General features: G+C 36.6%; 9 protein-coding genes across 9 annotated transcripts; 3 read left to right on the forward strand and 6 right to left on the reverse strand.

Annotated features, from left to right (window-relative positions):
- Positions 1-1027: 1027 nt before the first annotated feature.
- CBG09184 lies at positions 1028-1669 on the reverse strand (the record flags this gene model as incomplete). The annotated part of the gene is made up of 1 exon (XM_002642574.2): positions 1028-1669. The coding sequence occupies one exon, from the start codon at positions 1667-1669 to the stop codon at positions 1028-1030; it is 642 nt and encodes a 213-aa protein (XP_002642620.2).
- Positions 1670-2997: 1328 nt separating this feature from the next.
- On the forward strand, positions 2998-3492 carry CBG26040 (the record flags this gene model as incomplete). Its single annotated transcript, XM_045244495.1, has 2 exons — positions 2998-3100; positions 3332-3492. The coding sequence occupies 2 exons, from the start codon at positions 2998-3000 to the stop codon at positions 3490-3492; spliced, it is 264 nt and encodes an 87-aa protein (XP_045098875.1).
- A 1118-nt stretch (positions 3493-4610) lies between these two features.
- On the reverse strand, positions 4611-4763 carry CBG09186 (the record flags this gene model as incomplete). The annotated part of the gene is made up of 1 exon (XM_002642575.1): positions 4611-4763. One exon carries the CDS (start codon positions 4761-4763, stop codon positions 4611-4613), a length of 153 nt encoding a protein of 50 aa, XP_002642621.1.
- A 1266-nt stretch (positions 4764-6029) lies between these two features.
- On the forward strand, positions 6030-6182 carry CBG09187 (the record flags this gene model as incomplete). Its single annotated transcript, XM_002642576.1, has 1 exon — positions 6030-6182. One exon carries the CDS (start codon positions 6030-6032, stop codon positions 6180-6182), a length of 153 nt encoding a protein of 50 aa, XP_002642622.1.
- A 93-nt stretch (positions 6183-6275) lies between these two features.
- CBG09188 lies at positions 6276-8314 on the reverse strand (the record flags this gene model as incomplete). Its single annotated transcript, XM_045244496.1, has 4 exons — positions 6276-6506; positions 6571-6972; positions 7024-7368; positions 8096-8314. The coding sequence occupies 4 exons, from the start codon at positions 8312-8314 to the stop codon at positions 6276-6278; spliced, it is 1197 nt and encodes a 398-aa protein (XP_045093948.1).
- Positions 8315-8605: 291 nt separating this feature from the next.
- CBG26041 lies at positions 8606-9480 on the reverse strand (the record flags this gene model as incomplete). Its single annotated transcript, XM_045244497.1, has 2 exons — positions 8606-8750; positions 9323-9480. 2 exons carry the CDS (start codon positions 9478-9480, stop codon positions 8606-8608), a joined length of 303 nt encoding a protein of 100 aa, XP_045098876.1.
- Positions 9481-10484: 1004 nt separating this feature from the next.
- Positions 10485-13900, forward strand: Cbr-alh-12 (the record flags this gene model as incomplete). The annotated part of the gene is made up of 4 exons (XM_002642578.1): positions 10485-10593; positions 10642-10787; positions 12267-13300; positions 13690-13900. 4 exons carry the CDS (start codon positions 10485-10487, stop codon positions 13898-13900), a joined length of 1500 nt encoding a protein of 499 aa, XP_002642624.1.
- A 546-nt stretch (positions 13901-14446) lies between these two features.
- CBG26042 lies at positions 14447-14826 on the reverse strand (the record flags this gene model as incomplete). The annotated part of the gene is made up of 2 exons (XM_045244498.1): positions 14447-14626; positions 14674-14826. The coding sequence occupies 2 exons, from the start codon at positions 14824-14826 to the stop codon at positions 14447-14449; spliced, it is 333 nt and encodes a 110-aa protein (XP_045098877.1).
- An 840-nt stretch (positions 14827-15666) lies between these two features.
- CBG26043 lies at positions 15667-15981 on the reverse strand (the record flags this gene model as incomplete). The annotated part of the gene is made up of 2 exons (XM_045244499.1): positions 15667-15798; positions 15844-15981. 2 exons carry the CDS (start codon positions 15979-15981, stop codon positions 15667-15669), a joined length of 270 nt encoding a protein of 89 aa, XP_045098878.1.
- Positions 15982-17951: the final 1970 nt, after the last annotated feature.

Consider the following 17951-nt stretch of genomic DNA (forward strand, 5'->3'; position numbering starts at 1 on the left):
CCAAAAAGAAATTTCAAAATCTTTTAAAAAAACGCATTTTCTGATCTGAAAGTTGCGTTAGCTCCGCCCACAACTCGCTCGATTTTTCGCATTTTTGATATTCTCTGAAATGAGAATATCTGAAAAATAGACATTCAAAATAATCTAAAAAAGCTACTTTTTCATGCATTTTTGTTTATTGAAGTCGATTAAGAAATACGAAGACAGAAATACAGTAATATAATGCTTTGAGCCCATTTATCTCGCTTCCTGGCAAAGAAAGCAAAAAGTGGCCAACTGATAAAATTGTAATCATAAAATTATCAATATTTTGTTAGTTGACCACTTTTTGATATCTCTTTCAGGAAACGAGAAAAATGTGAATAAAGAAAACTGCGCTCCACGGACAACTTGGGCGTCGCTCATAGCGTCTACTTCAACCCAATTCATCTCGGTTCCTGTAAGAGTTATAAAAAAGTCAACTGATAAAATGTTTATCAGAATATCAGACATATTTTGTCAGTTGATTACTTTTTGATATCTTCCACAGGAAACGAGAAAAGTTTGAACAAAGAAAAGTGCGCTCATGGAGAATTTGAGGTTAAGCCGCTTACTTCGAAACACTTGATCTCGGTTCCTGTAAGAGCTATCAAAAAGTGATCAACTGATGAAATGTTTATCATGAAATCAGCAATATTTTGTTAGTTGGTCATTTTTTGATATCTTTGACATAAGTCGAGATAAACGGAGTCAAAGAGATGCTATGTGGCGCGCCACCTCAAATTGTCTGTGGAGCGCGCTTTTCTTTAGTCTCATTGATTTCGCTTCATGACAAAGATAACACAAAGTAGTAAACTGATGAAATGCTTATCAAAATATCAGAAATATTTTGCCAGTTGATAACTTTTTAATATCTTTTTCAGAAAAGGAGGTATGCTGGCTTAAAGTTGACAGGGAGAAGAGGCATGCTTACGGTAAGCATACAAGGGAAAAAAGGCATCAGGAAAGTATACATTGTAAATAGGCATGAAGACAAAGATTATCAAAACTAATCAGTAACAAACATCTCAAGAATATCATCATTACGGATATTCAAAGTGGCAGTTGCTTTTCCATCGGATCTATGAATCTCGATTCCCTTACTTATAAATACAGGAACATTGGCAGCTGTATAGACGTGAATGATATTGAATTGTCTCCTTTCTCTCATCTCCTGGTACCGTATACCCTTCATCAAGACGCCCACTTTATAAAGATGAGCAACGCCAATACGAAGATACTTGAGTCGTCGGTTTGATCCTTTGATCCACATCTTCAAAAATCGATTCATCCATTCTAGCCGTATGCTTGACTTATCTGCGTTTATATATTGAGCGTTCGTTATCAAAATATTCTCGAAACTTCTCCAAAGAGCATTAGGATCGAAACCAAGCCAGGACAAGTTTCGCGTCAAGAACCTCTGTCTAGTATCATTGTCCAGGCAACAGTGACTGCTTATAACGTACTGTCTGGCTGGCGGAAGAATTTCCAGAGCTTTCCGTATAAACGCTGGATTACCAGCGGTTCCAAAAGTGAATCTCACTCGATTGATGCCTTTAAGAAGATCACGAACAGAATATAGCTCCAAATACTGCCATGAGGGTCTAAAGTGAATCCTACTTCTTTCAGTGTTCGCATGAAAAATGTCCATAAAGTGAGCAATCCATTCTCCGACTTTGAAGTCATCTCGTTTTGGGATCAACTTGAAAAGAGTCGAATGATTTTGCCGCACTTTAATTTGTGTTACATTCTCTATGTTTCGAGGGGTCGGTTGTTCCTGATCAATCACAAACTTTATATTTATGAGATGATGTGGAATGTTCAGTTGTAGTTCAATGTTTTCCGAGAATTCCAGGTAACATGAAACGTCCAGGTGCCGCCAGAAGTTTCTCGAAATCAGAGTCTTGGAGCGTTTCGAGCAGAGCGATAAGTCGATTCTAGAATTATTGGGTTGTTCGATTTGACCACTTCATACCGTAAATGTTCTAATAAAAGCATAGCACTTTGAGCTCAATTATCTCGGTTCCTATTAAAGAAATTGAAAATATGTCAAGTGAGAAAAAGTTAAGAGCATTATGAAAAATATTTTATCAATTGACAAAATGTTGATAGCTCTGATAAGAGCTGAGATAATTGAGCTCGCAATGTGAACAGTGAAAACGTTCTGAACACTACCTTATACATTAACTTTGAGCTCAACTATCTCGGTACCTATAACAGATACTAAAACTTTGTCAATTGATGAAATGTTGCTGATGATATGATAAACATTTTATCAGTTGACACATTTTTGATACCTCTAATAGAAATCGAGATAACTGTCCCAAAAACCTCTAATAGAAATCGAGATAACTGTCCCAAAAACCTCTAATAGAAATCGAGATAACTATCAGAGCGTTTGGGGGTATTTCAATTAAAAAGTACTTACATTTCATATGTGCTCAAGTGGCCGAATATAAGCGGGAAAATATTGTTAGGGAGAGAAAGGAGCAAAATCCGACGACATGGCATTGTATGTGTAGATGAATGCGAGTGTCGTACCTGTCCTCTTCTTTATCTACACCATCTGCTCACACCCCGAAGACTAGAGGTCAACTTCGCCGTGTAGCTAATCTTCTGGGCGACATCTATGGACCTTCCCAATGACCAAATTCTTCTGACATGTACCATTTATGTTATGATCCGTCTAGCAACTACAGTCTGCCTTATACCGTAAATACTCTATTAGAAGGCCACCCGAGCCGCCAACTTTGAGCTTATGTATCTTGGTTCCTGTGTAAGAAACCAAAAAGTGGTCAACTGACAAAATATTCTTGATATTATGCTCATGACACCGAACCATATACGATCAATACGGATTTGACAGTAAACGAAATACCGTATACACCGGACACGGATATTCGAGAGTATGCGAACCGCAAAAAAATTTTGGGCCAATGTGGATTGGATGAAAAGCAAACGATCCTGAAAAGTCTTCAGATGTTGGGTCATCTCTTAGACGAAGTGGTCGATTCCATTGATAAAAATTCAAACTCCGACTCCGTGAGCATTTGGGATACCCCCGGGTACATTGAATGTTTCAGTTCGAATAATGCTGGATCTGTAATCATTCAAAATTAGTCAAGAGCTCGCCCTACGGTAAGCACTAAAATTTGACTGCAAATAACTGGAAATTGTCTGTAAAAATCTAAAAAGTTGTAACTATTTTTTAAAAAAATACTGGGTATATCAAAACTTTTCAAAACTTTTTGAAGTTCAGATTTATGAGCACTTGTAGATTTCAAAAAAAGTGACTAAAATAATAGTTTTGCAGTGCGATTGAATCCGACTGAGCAAAATATGCCAGATTTGATCGAAACAGTTTGGGAATCAGTTGAAGTGTATAAGAATGAATACGTTCTGTGGATGGAAAGGGATGTAAAAAGAAGAGTCCGAGGAGAAGGATACTGGAGCGGAGAATGGGGAGGATATTGAACGAGAGAACTGTTTGATTTTTAAAAAAATTCGAGAATTGAATTTCCTGTCTTTTATTTTCTACATATTGTATTCTTCGTGTTCCAAAAATTACCAGTATGCAACCCTTTTAGGTGAAAATCATGAAAATTGAGCCATTTTGAGCAATTTCACACTATAAAAAGTTTGAAAATTTGAGAAAAATTTAAAAAAAGTTTCGCAAAATGTGTTTTCAAAGTTTTTAATCATTTCAATTTTTAATGAATTAATTTTTTGGTGTGCTATCATTGGAGCGCATTTTCTAGCTTTAGATTATATTTTGACAAAAAGTAGATAATCAATAAAATAAAGCTGTTTTAAAAATTTGCTAAAAAATGGTATAAAAATCACGAAAATCGATGAAAAACTGATAAAGTTACAAAACTTTAAAAATTTAAAAAAATAAAATAAAAAAATTTTTTTTTTGGAATTTGTTAAAAATTCAACTATTTATAACTTTTTGATTTTTGATTCAATTTTGATAATTTTTTGAATTATGTCGTAACAAATTTTAAGGGCTACAAACTTATGCCATTCGATTTTTGAAAAAAAAAATTAAAATTGAATGTAGAAAACGCGCTCCAATGATAACACACCCAAAAACTGGTAAAAATGCAAAAAATTTCAGCTTTCTCTTTTCCGCGCCTTTGGCGTTTCAAACATCTGACTGGTGCGTAATTTTTGGTTCATTTCAAATGAAAAATGTTTTCATCCGAAACTTCCGTTTTTCTGCATTTTGACAGGATATTTGTTTTTTTTTTTATAAAAGCCAAGACTTTGTTTTTCATATGAATAAATCCATCGTTGAGTTCGTCGTATACTTCACTTGAGTCTAGGGAATAAATATTATTGTTTCTAAAACATTATTCTTGTCATTGGTGATATAATTTAGGTCTTCTAATACTGGTTTTTTGTATATGAAGAGAATTGATTTGACAGCGACTTCCACGTCTTGTTTTGTAGATACAATATAAAAATGTGCAACTATTGCCGCAACTGCTTCTAAGATTTTTTTAACTGAATTGTTGAAATGCTCAAAAATTCATTATTATTATTATGAATATAACCAAAAACAAATGTCCATTTAATCGATTCGGTTCTTAAGACTTATTTGGGTTGTTGGATCCGATGACGATGGCTCCTCCACGTCCCCCACGACCACCTCCTCCATAGGAACTTCCACGGCAACGGTGTCCAGAGACAGAAGCGACAGCGAGAATGGCGAAGAATGCGAAGAAGGTGTAGAAGTTCATTTCTGGAATTTTATGAGAGGATTAATGATAATTTATCGCTGATAAGTTGAGAATTTAGAGATACTGTAAATAGAAGGTCCCCCGATTGATATACACTTTGACCTTAATTATATCGGTTGATATATCAAAAAGTGGTCAACTGATAAAATAAATTTCGTAATGTAATCAACATTTTATCAGTTGACAATTTTCAGATATTTTTTATCAGAACCGAGATAATTGAGCTCAAAGTGTGGCAGTGAAAACCAGGCTCACCTCAATTCAGTTGACGTTGAATCGTACCTTTTCTCATTTTCAAATGCTATTTATACCATAGGAATCCCTCAAACTACACGGTCATAAAAAGGGAAGTTTTTTGATGTGTGCTTCCAAGTTTCTGCAACCAAAAGATCACCCCTCTTCAATTTTGCAAAAAAATCGCGGAGGTATAAAAAGGGGACATGATTTTTGAAAATGTCATGTTTCAGGTTTCGTGGTTTGTAGCTAACCTTCAAAAACTGTGATGCGTCCTTTTCTTTTATTTCACTAGATTTTTTTTGATTTACCGTAATCAGAAACGCTGCAAGCTTGCTACACCCGGTTGAAGCGAGCGGCAAGGTTGCCCATCTTCAAGCCAATGTATCTCGGTCTCTGTGAAAGATGTCAAAAAGTGTTCAACTAACAAAATGTTTATTATAAAACAAGTAATATTTTATTAATTTACAACTTTTTGATATCTCTTACAGTAGCTGAGATAAATTGGATTAAAGCAGGCGCTAAGCCAGGCGACTACTTCAATTCGTCAGCGGAGCGCGCTTTCCTTTGATTTCAATTATCTCGGTTCCTGTGAAAGATATCAAAAAGTTGTCAACTATAAAAATGTGTATTATAAAAAGATCAATTTTTGTTAGTTAATCAAATTTTGCTATCTCTTACAGGAGCTTAGATAAAGCGGGTCAAAGTAGACACGATGGGGGGCGACACTTCTAAGTCATCCCTGGAGCGCGCTTTCCTTTCATTTGGTTTATCTCAGCTCCTGTGAGAGATATCGAAAAGTGTTCAATTAACAAAAAATTTATCATAATATCAGTAGTATTTTATCAGTTGACCACCTTTTGCTATCTTTCACAGAAAACTAGATAAAATGGTTCAAAATTAGGGGACACTTCTTCTAGAGGTGCACACTCCTCAAAGACGCATGGTCTTCTATCACAAAATTTCCAGTATCTCAAGATTCTCATCTTAATAATGATAAGTTATCACTAATCATCTGATAAAATTTCAGAAATGAACTTCTACACCATCTTCGCATTCTTCGCCATTCTCGCTGTCGCTTCTGTCTCTGGACACCGTTGCCGTGGAAGTTCCTATGGAGGAGGTGGTCGTGGGGGACGTGGAGGAGCCATCGTCATCGGATCCAACAACCCGAATAAGTCTTAAAATGGAATGGACACCTATATATTGATAAAAGTATCATGACAATAAATTTATGAGCATTTAAAGGCACATTATTTATATCAAAAACCCCAAAAATCATTCAAGTTCTTTGACAATGTACGGTTGCTTCTCTCTGTAGACTGGTCCCTTGTATCGTTTGGCATCTGGATCCCAGTCTGGTGGATCTGATGGTTGAATCTTATTGACTACAGCGATAGCAGTAATGTTATGGTACACATAGTCATAGTCCGGGATGCTGGTGTAAGTTAGGGAGTCCAGATACTTAAGGATTGCAGCCATTTGTTCGTAGCAACATTTTCGGAATAGCTAAATGATTTATAGTGTTCAACGGAGAAAGTTTGCATTAAAAACACCAATTTTTAAAACCCACAAATTTAAAATAATCATCACTATCTCGAAGGCGTTGCTTATCAGCACGAACACCATCCCGGTCGGTTCCCTTCTTTTGTTTCCATGGAATTTCAATAATGATCATTTCAGCAATCATATACCACCAAGACTCAATGTCATCTTTTCGAGACTGATCCTTCTGAAAATTAGGGACTACAAAAGCTACAAATACTACAAACTCCACATTATCATGAGCTGCCAGCGATGCGTATCTGGTAGTTCCACGAAACGCGCATTCTCTTCTCGGCGTTCTCAAATCTTTTCCCTTCTCCACAATTCGACGGCACAGCCCGAAATCTAGAAGATAAATGGTGTGCATATCAGATGCGTCCCTTCCGATTGCAAAGTTTGGTGGCTTGATGTCCCTGTGGAGGTAACCAACCTGAAAATAATGTAAGTATGCTCCACTGAACTTCTCGAAGGTCTAGATCACCCTATGAAGATCCCGTAGTCCTTCCAATGTCTGTTCAGCGATTCGTAACACGGTCTTCAAGGTGTAACGTCTATCGGGAAGTGTCATTCGAATGTCCCAGAGGTTCTTGCCAACACACTTCATGATCACAAACAGGAAACGATCACCAACGGTACCGTAGTCAATCATTTCTACGAAATGGGGAGATTTAAGAAGATTCAATGCCAGGAGAACGTTGGCTTCATGGGGGAGCATGGACTTTTTGAGGTGGCAAGATTCACATTTCAGGGCGAAGGATTGTTTGTCGGATTTACGAATGACACCATAGACAGCACCAAATGATCCTTGACCCAGTTCGGTGACAACCTGGAATTTTTGATTGAACATCGAACTTGAAGAATTAGAAATTTCACAAATTTCTGTCTAAACCCCAATTTTTTTTAGCACTTTTAGGAGCCAAGATGTAATCGTTTGAAGCTTGCTAACTATCTGCGTCTCTCGTTTCGAAAAATTAATAGATGCATTTTGAGCTCAATTATCTCAATTCCTGTAAGAGCTATCAAAAAGTAGTCAACTGATAAAATATTGCTGATAATGTGATAAACATTTTATCAAATTACCGCTTTTTGATATCTTTCATAGAAAATGAGATACTTGAGCTCAAAGTGGTTATATGGTAAGACCAAGCGGCTGCGCGGCGACTGAAAAACGGCTTTTACGTTTCCGGAGACAGCCGGCGTTTCTCACCTGATTTATCTCGGTTTCCGTGAGAGCTATCAGAAAGTTGTTAACTAAAATATTGCTGATAATATGATAAACATTTTGTTAATCCGTAAAATATCTTTTACAAGAACCGAGATAATTGACTTCAAAGTTCATGTGTCATATTTAGAAGCGAGACGCAGACAGATAGGTTTCAACTTTAAGTCAACTTATCTCAATTCCTGAGAGAGCTATCAAAAAATGGCCAATTGATAAAATGTAACTGATATAGTGGTAAGCATTTTTGTAGTTGACCACTTTTCGATATCTTCCCTAGGAATTGAGATAATTGAGCTCAGAGCAAGGCATCGGTAAAGTGCACTTTCCTCACCTCATAACAATCTGTGGATGTGAAAATCTCATTCTCTCCCTTATCAAAACGTGGCATGTCTGCTTCCTGTTGTTTCTTGGTAGCTGCTCTTGCCGCTTCCGCCTTCTTCTCCTTATCTATATCTTTCTCCTTCTCTTCGCCATCCCCATTTTTGTCCTTCCCGCCACTATTTGGCGTTTTTGGCATCGATTGAACGGGCTGCTGCTTGCTGTTTTCCATTCTGAGCAATTAGAAAATCGGGCTGTTTTGTTCAATAGAGCGCACTTGCCTTTTACAAGGAATATCTATCTAGTAAACAGAAATACAATACGGAAATGGATCGTTTTTAGAGAAGAGGCAAATGAGATGTCTGGAAAAGGCGTGGCAAATTGAAAAAAAAAACTTAACAAGATTAGGTCAAGTAATTTAAGCCGATTTCAGAGATTAAAAAATTTTTAGCTGTAAAACTCTGTAAAACCCAAAATTGCTCGAAGAAAACTTTATTATCCAATTCAAAAAACAAAAGAAAAATCACTTTTTCTTCCCATAATAATAGGAATAATAATAGTTGTTATAGTAGTTACTGTAGTAGTTACTGTAGTAATTCCGGTACCAATAGTAGTAGTAACGGCGACCTCCGTAGTAGCGGCGACGGTAGTAGTAGTAGCGCTTGTTTCTGGAAAGTTTATTTATTAGATTTATAATGTTAATTATTGAAAAATTGTAGTTTTGGATGTCTTTGAAAATTGAAAAATATCCGAGAAAAAGTTGAAAAATCGTTCAAAAAGGAGCTCACAAAATTTCGAAATTTTTTGAAAAATTGTCGACTTTGACCCAATTTATTTTGGTCCCTGTGAAAGATATCGAAAATTAGTCAACTAACAAAATATAGCTCATTTTAAGACAAGCATTTTGTCAGTTGACCACTTTTTGATACCTTTGCCAGGAAGCGAGATCAATAAAACTGAAGAAAAGCGCGCTCCACCGACAATTTCAGAGGTGCCCTGCATAGCGCAGACTTTGACCCAATTTATTTTGGTTCTTTTCAAAGATATCAAAAAGCGATCAATAAGCAAATTATTGCTGATAACCTAATAAGCATTTTCTTAGTTGATCACTCTCTGATATATTGGTTTAAAGTCAAACTATTGACTCACTACGGTATATTTGCGTTAGAGCGCATTTACACAGTTATTAGCCCTTCTGTTACAGGTTTTACATCAGACAACTTCATAATCAAAGACTCACCTTCTTCCTCTAGCCCTCCACAATTCCGAATTCGAATGTCCAAAATTTGGGTCCAATGCAGTCGATGGAGCCAGAGCTTCTTGCTTCACGCCGACGCCTCCAACCTCCAGAAGACATCCCAACGACAAGAAGAGAATACAGAATAAGAAGATTTTCATGTTTTTTGGTACAGTACCCCCACTGATCCACTTTTATACCCATCGAAGTGATAGTAGTAGACAGTCATGTGTTGATAGTAAAGAGTTGGCTGAATAGATAAAATGATTCATTTTATTTCTGCACGGCTACTGAAATTGGAGGAATTGTCAAATTGTCAAACTTTGGTTCCTTCTTGGATATGTACTTTTGGGAGATGATGAAATAAGGGAGGAGTTTGAGATTTTGAGATTCAGCGATTTCGAGATTCTGAGATTTATTTTTGGATCCTGAGAAATTCTGCTAGGCCATAACCTTGGACTTTGAGATTTTTCCGTTTCAAAAAATATTTTAAATATTTAAGAACCGATTACTATACATCGTCACTGGAAAACTCAGATTCTCACCCTGAAACAAATCAATACACTATCTATTAGTAATTCCAGGTGTGACATGTAATGGAAAGTCAATAACTAATCAATTGCATATTTATAGGATTGCACAGTCAGTCATTCACAGTCAGTCATATCCTCCCCCGGTTCTTTCTATGTCCCATTATTGATTTTCCCTTTTTTTTCGTAAATAATTTTTTGTGGCCTAGAATTTTCTGATGCATGGTCTAACAAAATCTAGGTTGTGAGCTCGAAATTACAGTTTTTGGAATACTGAAAAATCCTACAATCAGATTCAAATTTGATCTCATTAAACTTTTTTGGATTCTAATCATCTTATGTTATCAGGTGAAACCTTTAACCTTTGATTGAACTACCAATTCTCACTCCATCTTCATTTTCCCCATTACATCGTAGATCACAAAATGTTTGTGTCATGCCAATCAAATTGATAAGATTGACTTTTTCTCTGCACTCTCTCATTTCTATCTTATCTCTCACCTCTTCTGACCCCAACAACTGTCTTTTTTACACTCTTCGGGCTCTTTTTGCTCTTCATTTCAACTTTTTTTCATTCATACTAGACACTTTTTTAATGTTTTCGAAATTCCAAATTGACGCTTTTTTCAGGAATCATGGTCTTCACCGCTCCATCGGATCTGTCTGGCGGACTTTACTTTCTGAATGGAAAGCGTACTACTGTAGAAGCTTCGGAGACTTTTGATGTCATTGAGCCAAGAATTGGTAGGTCAAAGTCAAATTTAATAAGTTATTAATGTCAAAAATTTCCAGGAAAAGTGGTTGCTCAGTGTCCAAAAGCCACTGCTCAAATCGTGGATGAGTACGTCAAAGTCGCCTCTGCTGCTCAACCAGCATGGGGTGAGACCACGGCTTTGGATCGTGGAAAGGTCCTTCACAAGGTTGCCGATTTGATCAGGGTAAGTGTCTATCTGTCTGTAAATCTGTTTGTCCAGAATTGGACGGATACTAATTTTGAACCAGATTTTTATCTAGTTTCTTGAGTCCGAACCCAAGAAAAGGCGCCTCAACTTTGAGCCATTTTTTCTTGCTTCCTAGAAGAGATATCAAAAAGTGGTCAACTAGCAAAATATTTATTTTAAAATTGTCAATATTTTGTTAGTTGATCATTTTCAGATATCTTTTACATGAGTTGAGATAAATTAAGTCAAAGTAGACGCTTTGAGGCGCGCAACATCAAGTTGTCCGTGGAGCGCGCTTTCCTTTATTGTCTATATGTTTCCTGTAAGAGATAATAAAAAGTTGTCAACTGATAAAATATTTATCATAATATCATCAACATTCTGTTAGTTGGACACTTTTTGATATCCCACATAGAAACTGAGATAATTGGGCTTAAAGTCAACGCATTTGGTGCTATTTTTCGAAACGAGAGACGCAGGCAGCTAGAGTGTCTTGGAAAATTGTCAAAACTGAAATTTTTTGTTAGATGAGGTTTTACAACAAATTGCATATTTCCTGAATCAAAAAACACTTCTTTTTGTTCTATTTTGTTCCATTGATAAAAATAAATAAGAGGTGCAAGTTGCCAGACCAAGGAACCAGTTTTTTGGTAGTTCCCTGGTCTGTTCTCTGTGTATTGGACAGACAATTGTCAATGAGTCATTTTTTAGACAATTCAGCCAACTTTAATTTTTCTTTGACTTGTGCTGAAATTAACAAAAAATACTGCAATTAGCCAATGTAAGGGATTCTAAGCTTTCAAAATCTTTAAAAAAAACTCCGGCAGTTGAAGGATATAATTAGTTCCAACGTTTTATTAATTTCTGTTCAAAAATCATTTTTCTTGGACTTCTAGAAGCGGAGAAGTTATTACTAGCTTTTTAGACCCAGACATCCAGACACTTTAGCTGTCTGCGTATCTTGCTTCGAAATTTAACGAAATATAAGCCATCCAACTTTGAGCTCATTTATCTCAGCTCTTATCAGAGCTATCAAAAAGTGATAAACTATAAAAATGTTTATCATAATATAAGCTACATTTTATTAGTTGACAAATTGTTAATATCTTTTATAGGAAGCGAGATAATTGAGCTCAAAGTGGGATGCGGCAGTGCGAGTGAAAAAGCGCCGGCGGCTAGAAAACGGCTCTGCGTCACTCGCGCCACCTCCCCTCGCGCCATTAAGTTTGAGCTCAATTATCTAGGTTTGCTGTGAGAGATATCAAAAATTAGTCAACTTGAAAAATGTGGATGATAGCAAGGCAAAGATTTTATTAGTTTTTTATTAGTTTTTTTTTTATTAGTTCTTTCATAGAAATCGAGATGAGTATGAGCTTGAAGTTCAACTTAGGCCTATTAGAGCATTTCGGCTTTTGGTTGTGCTAGAAATCTGGGAATTTCAAGCTACAGTCTCCCTCAAAAACATTTTTTTTCCAGGAACACGCTGAAGAACTCGCTGTCTGGGAAGTCAAAACCAATGGAAAGCCAATCTACGAGGCTCGTTGCGACATTGCCTCTTCCGCCGACACTTTTGATTTCTTCGGAGGAATCGCCACCGCCGTTCTTCAAGGAGATTCCCTTGAACTTCCCGGTGGACCATCCCAACGCATCGCCTACACCCGTCGTGAGCCATACGGAGTCATCGGATGCATCGGAGCATGGAACTACCCATTCCAAACTTGTGTCTGGAAAGTGGCTCCAGCTCTTGCCGCTGGAAATTCGGTTGTCTATAAGCCATCTCCATTTGCACCAGCTTCCCCAGTTCTCCTTGGAGAGATCTTGACTGCTGCTGGCGTCCCTGATGGAGTTTACAATGTGATTCAAGGAGAAGGAGAAGCTGGAATCGCACTTTGCGAGCATCAATTAGTTGCCAAGGTCTCTTTCACTGGATCCGTGGCTTCAGGAGAAGCAGTTCAAAGACAATCTGCCACCAAGAATGTGAAGCCTGTGACCCTGGAGCTTGGAGGAAAATCCGAGCTTATCATTTTCGATGATTCCAATGTCCAAAGTGCAGTGGCCGCTGCTATGTTGGCAAACTTCTTGAATCAAGGACAAGTTTGCACAAATGCCACAAGAGTTTTTGTCCAACGGGGCATTCTTGCATCATTCACAGAGGCTATTGTCAAGGAGGCCAATGAGAAGTTGAAGGTTGGAGATCCACTCCTTGAGGACACTCGCGTGGGAGCCAATATCAATGAGGGACACCTTCAAAGAATTTTGGGATACGTGGAAAGTGCCAAACAGGAAGGAGGAGTTGTTCTTCGTGGAGGAGAACGTGTTCATCCGGAAGGAGTTGAAGGCGGAGCCTATTTCGATCCAGCTATTATCACTGGGCTCACTGATGAGGCTAAGGCGGTTCGAGAGGAAATCTTTGGAGCTTGCATGCTGATTCTTCCATTTGACACGGAAGAGGAAGTTATCGCTAGAGCGAATAATACCACTTATGGGTTGGCGGCTGGCGTTTTTTCTGGGTTGGTTTTTGAAGAATGTTTAAAGCACAATTGGAAACGGTCCCTGTCACAGCTTCTTTCATGATTAATAATATTTGGCCAATTAAATCAAACATGATAGAACAACTCAAGAACTACAAAACGATACTATTTGGAAAGGTGTATCTTGTCTATGAACAAAGTTATAGACCAAAGCTTTGTGACTTGTAACTTGGTTCATAGACAAGATACAGTTTTCCAAACAATACCGTTTTGTAATGCTCGTTGCATTCTATCATATCTGATGGACTAGGACAAAAATATTGATCCTTAAAGAAGTTATGACAAGACCCGCCAGGGCCCGGATTGGGACCGTTTTCAATTATGTTTTAAAGTTCTGAACTTTTTTTTAATTTTGAATTTTATTCCAGAAACCTTGCTCGCGGCCACCGTGTTGCTGCTCGCCTCCAAGCTGGTACAGTCTTCATCAACACTTATAATGACACTGAAGTGAACGTTCCATTCGGAGGATTTAAGAATTCTGGACACGGACGTGAGAACTGTATCGACACTCTTCGTGCTCACACTCAGACCAAGGCCATCTATGTCAATGTTCAGGACACCACTGAGCACTGCTTCTGAATTTTGTGAATATTGTAATCATTTTGAAAATGTTAATGAATATAATGTGAATTTATTTGTTTAGTCAGAAACTCGGAAATTTGGAAATTCAAAAGTTCAATTTTTCAATTTTTCAACTTCCCTGTTTTCACTTCTAATCTCCTGCACCTATGACTATTCCAGATAGTAGTTGTGGCTTTACAAATCTATATTTTTCTGCAAATGAAAGAATTAAAACTTTATAGACTTCTGGACATCCGGATTCTTAGACACACAGAAAAAGGGATAGTGTTAATTTACAATGTAACACTCTAATAGGAGGTCCTCCCTTTGAGTCCATATATCTTGGTGTCTGTGAGATATATCAGAATGTTGTCAACTAACAAAATATTTTTGATAAGATGATGAACATTTTCTCAGTTGATCACTTTTTGATATCTTTCACAGAAAATGAGATATACGAGCTCAAAGTTGGCGAGTTGGGTGGCATTCTACTATTATGATACAATTTGGTAGATAAAGAAAAACACGGGAATTTCCTCAAATGTCGAGTCTCCAATTTTTGATTTACATTAGTTGGTGAAATGGATGTTCTTGGGGTACCAAACCATCAACCAAGATGTCCAAAACTTTGGGAATGAAATAATCGACGATACATGCAAAAATCGCTGTGGCAATTTGATGGTAATACAGTGGGCGTAGATCAGGAGTGTAACGAAAAGCAAAGAGCCAGATGGAAAGCAATACCTGGAAAAAAATTATTGAAAAAAAATTAGAAGGTTCTGAAAACTTACCACCAAGACAAACGAATCGACGAGATTATCGATGTAATCGAGGTATTCGAAAACGTCCTTCCTATTAGCAAACTCAATGACGTCCCTTGAAACTGGAGACCAGTTCGAGGCGATTAGAAGGGTATAGAAGGAGAGAATAGAAAATAGTAGCATTTTTTTTAGAAAGTTTTAAAGTTTTAGAAGTTTGGAAAAGTGAAATTTATATTAGCTCACTATGAGTATAGTCGCAAGGTACGCCTCTAATGAAAGTGTGTCTCAAGTTGAGAGATTAATTAGAGAAGAGAGGTTTAGAGAAAGCTGGGAGGTTCTGGAAAATATTACAAAGTGCATATAAGATATATGTAAGGGTTAAGAAATGATGAGCAGAACAACAACAGACATTGGACATCCGGATACTTAGACACACGGAAATTTCTAAATGTTGATATGGTTTTATTTTGAAATATGATTTACAAATAAATGCAATGATTCAAATGGGGTCCCAATCGAGGTGGCAGAGACCATACCATGAACACTCTATTAGATAGCCACCCCGAATTGAATGCCAGCCTTTAATATAGTGTCATCCTAGAGCACCTCCGAACTATAAGTGTCAGCCCCTAATATAGTGCCACTGCGGATTTGATGTCACTGTTGTAAAAGTTGAAGAATAACACAAAAAAAAAATCATTTTCTGGTTTTCTAGCTGTTTTCAAGCTTAAAAGAAGTACTGTATTTGTCAAAAATGTTTCAGGATAATATCAGACTCCGAAAGTCTCCAAAAAAGAAGTAGAAAAATCAAGAAAAATGCGAAAGTCATTTTATTGAAAAGTTGAAAATCGAGTCCTTTTGTAGCGAGTTTCAGTAGAAATTGGCTCCGAACAATGTGACAGCCTCTAATTGAATGCCACCCCCTAATACAGTGCCACCTAAGACCACCTCTGAACAATAGAGTACCATGGCTATCTAATAGAGTTTTTACGATAATTAACCAATTAATCCACTAATTAAAATTCAATTGAAACTTTTTCTACCAATGAAAAAGCTGGAAATGTATGCAAGAATGAAAACTGAGGTTTGAATGAAGTACAGTGGACGAAGGTGAGGATTGTGACGTATCACAAGGAGTTGGCTATAGAATAGCATCTGGAAATTCAATTTTTTCGAGTTCTAGAAGATTCTGAATTATACCATAAGAATCCACGGGTATCTCAGAAGCAGGTATTCTAGAAGAACATCGTAAAACTTCATGAAATCCTTTAAATTTGGAGAGCAGTATGTGATTATTAGAATGGCATAGTAAACGATAATAGATAATAGCAGAAGCATTTTTCGAAACTTTTGAAGTTTCGGGAGTTTGGAAAAGTGAAATTTATAGGAGCTCACTATTAGTATAGTCACAAGGTAGGCCTCTAATGAAGGTATGACGCAAGTTGAGAGATTAATTAGAGAAGAGAGGTTCAGAGGGTGGAAGCTTCAAAATATGACAAAGTGCATTTAGGATATTTAAGAGTTAAGAGATAAAGAGCAGACCAACAACTGCAAGTACCCAGTGATCATTAATAGCAAATTTTATATTTTAAAGTTTTAAAGGCTCTGGAAATCCGGATTCTTGGAAACACTGAAATTTATTGAAGGAGCTTCCACAAGAGCAGCACTGTGAGTCGAGCATTACAGAGATTTAGAAAAATAGACACTCTAGCTGTCTGCGTTTCTTGCTTCTATAGAAAGATACCGTAAACGCTGAATTTCAAAAAATTTCCAAAAGTCCCAAAATTTCGAATATCTGAATTTCTGAATTTCTGAATTTCTGAATTTCTGAATTTCTGAATTTCTGAATTTCTGAATTTCTGAATTTCTGAATTTCTGAATTTCTGAATTTCTGAATTTCTGAATTTCTGAATTTCTGAATTTCTGAATTTCTGAATTTCTGAATTTCTGAATTTCTGAATTTCTGAATTTCTGAATTTCTGAATTTCTGAATTTCTGAATTTCTGAATTTCTGAATTTCTGAATTTCTGAATTTCTGAATTTCTGAATTTCTGAATTTCTGAATTTCTGAATTTCTGAATTTCTGAATTTCTAAATTTCTGAATTTCTGAATTTCTGAATTTCTGAATTTTGTTTACTTGATTTTCCATTCAATTTTTTTCCGAATTTCAAGAAAAATTATATTTTGCAGATGTTTGAAGACGTCATCAAGAAACTGAAAAACCTGAAAATCGGTTTCGAACATTTTTTGGATGATCACAAAAAAGTGTTAACTCCAGTTGGTTTTTTTAAATAATATAATTTCAGATTTGTTTTCAGATTTTTTACATTTTCGCCGTGATTTTTGTTAGTTTTATCTTCCAAATGAAATCTGATGGGTACCAAAAGATATGGATTTCTCATGGCATTATTGGAATCGTTGGCTCTATAATTTGCCAGCCTTGGCTGAGAATTCCAGCACATGAAAAACTATTAACTGTGATGCTTATGGAGGTAAATCGATATTTTTTAAGTTAATTTTTGGAAAATTTTTGGAAAAAATTAAAATTTCAGCTAATCCTAAACTTGATCACCATCAGTAACCTTTGTATGATGGACCAGTACTTCGCCAATTTTTTTGAAAATGGAACATGTTCTTATTTCACTGCACTCCTTTATTATCCCACCAAACTGGTGAGCTCTTTTTTCTGAAAAATCGATTATCGATTTTTTTTTCTTCAGTTCTCAAACTAAGCGCTCATCGGATCTATGTTCAACGGAATATTGCGATTCGAAGGGAAATCGATAGTAGAAGAGGATTTCAGACATGGACAGCTCTATTTGTTGATATCGTAAAAAAATTTTTGGGTCTATAACATTCAGGTTACGGTAGTTTTTCCAAAATTCTGGATCGATTGATATGAAAATCTCAAAAATTTTGAAATTAGTGGACGCCCCTTTTAATTTAAAAAACAAATAAGAATTGAAAATATCCTTACAATTAGCCACCTGTTTCTTTGAAATGTTTTCCAAAAACTTTCCATTAGGTGTTGGGACATTTCCCCAAGAGCACATTTAGTAAGGTTCGTAATTAGTACCCCTCACCTCACCTGTCCCCATGTGTCTTTTAAATGTCGGCTCGTTTCGCTTTTCATGGAATTTTGCTGACTTCTACCGGAAATTTAGATTTTTGAAAATCTTTTTTTGTTAATCATCAAAATGAATGTCAGATAATTTGAAACATTTTGCAGCAAAAATCAAGTTTCCAGCTCAATTTTGAAGATAGTTATAGCGCATTTTGTTCTGAGGGCAATGTCGGCGGGAGGTGG

This window comes from Caenorhabditis briggsae, assembly GCF_000004555.2.
Source record: "Caenorhabditis briggsae complete genome, chrIII, whole genome shotgun sequence".
NCBI classification, from domain to species: domain Eukaryota; kingdom Metazoa; phylum Nematoda; class Chromadorea; order Rhabditida; family Rhabditidae; genus Caenorhabditis; species Caenorhabditis briggsae.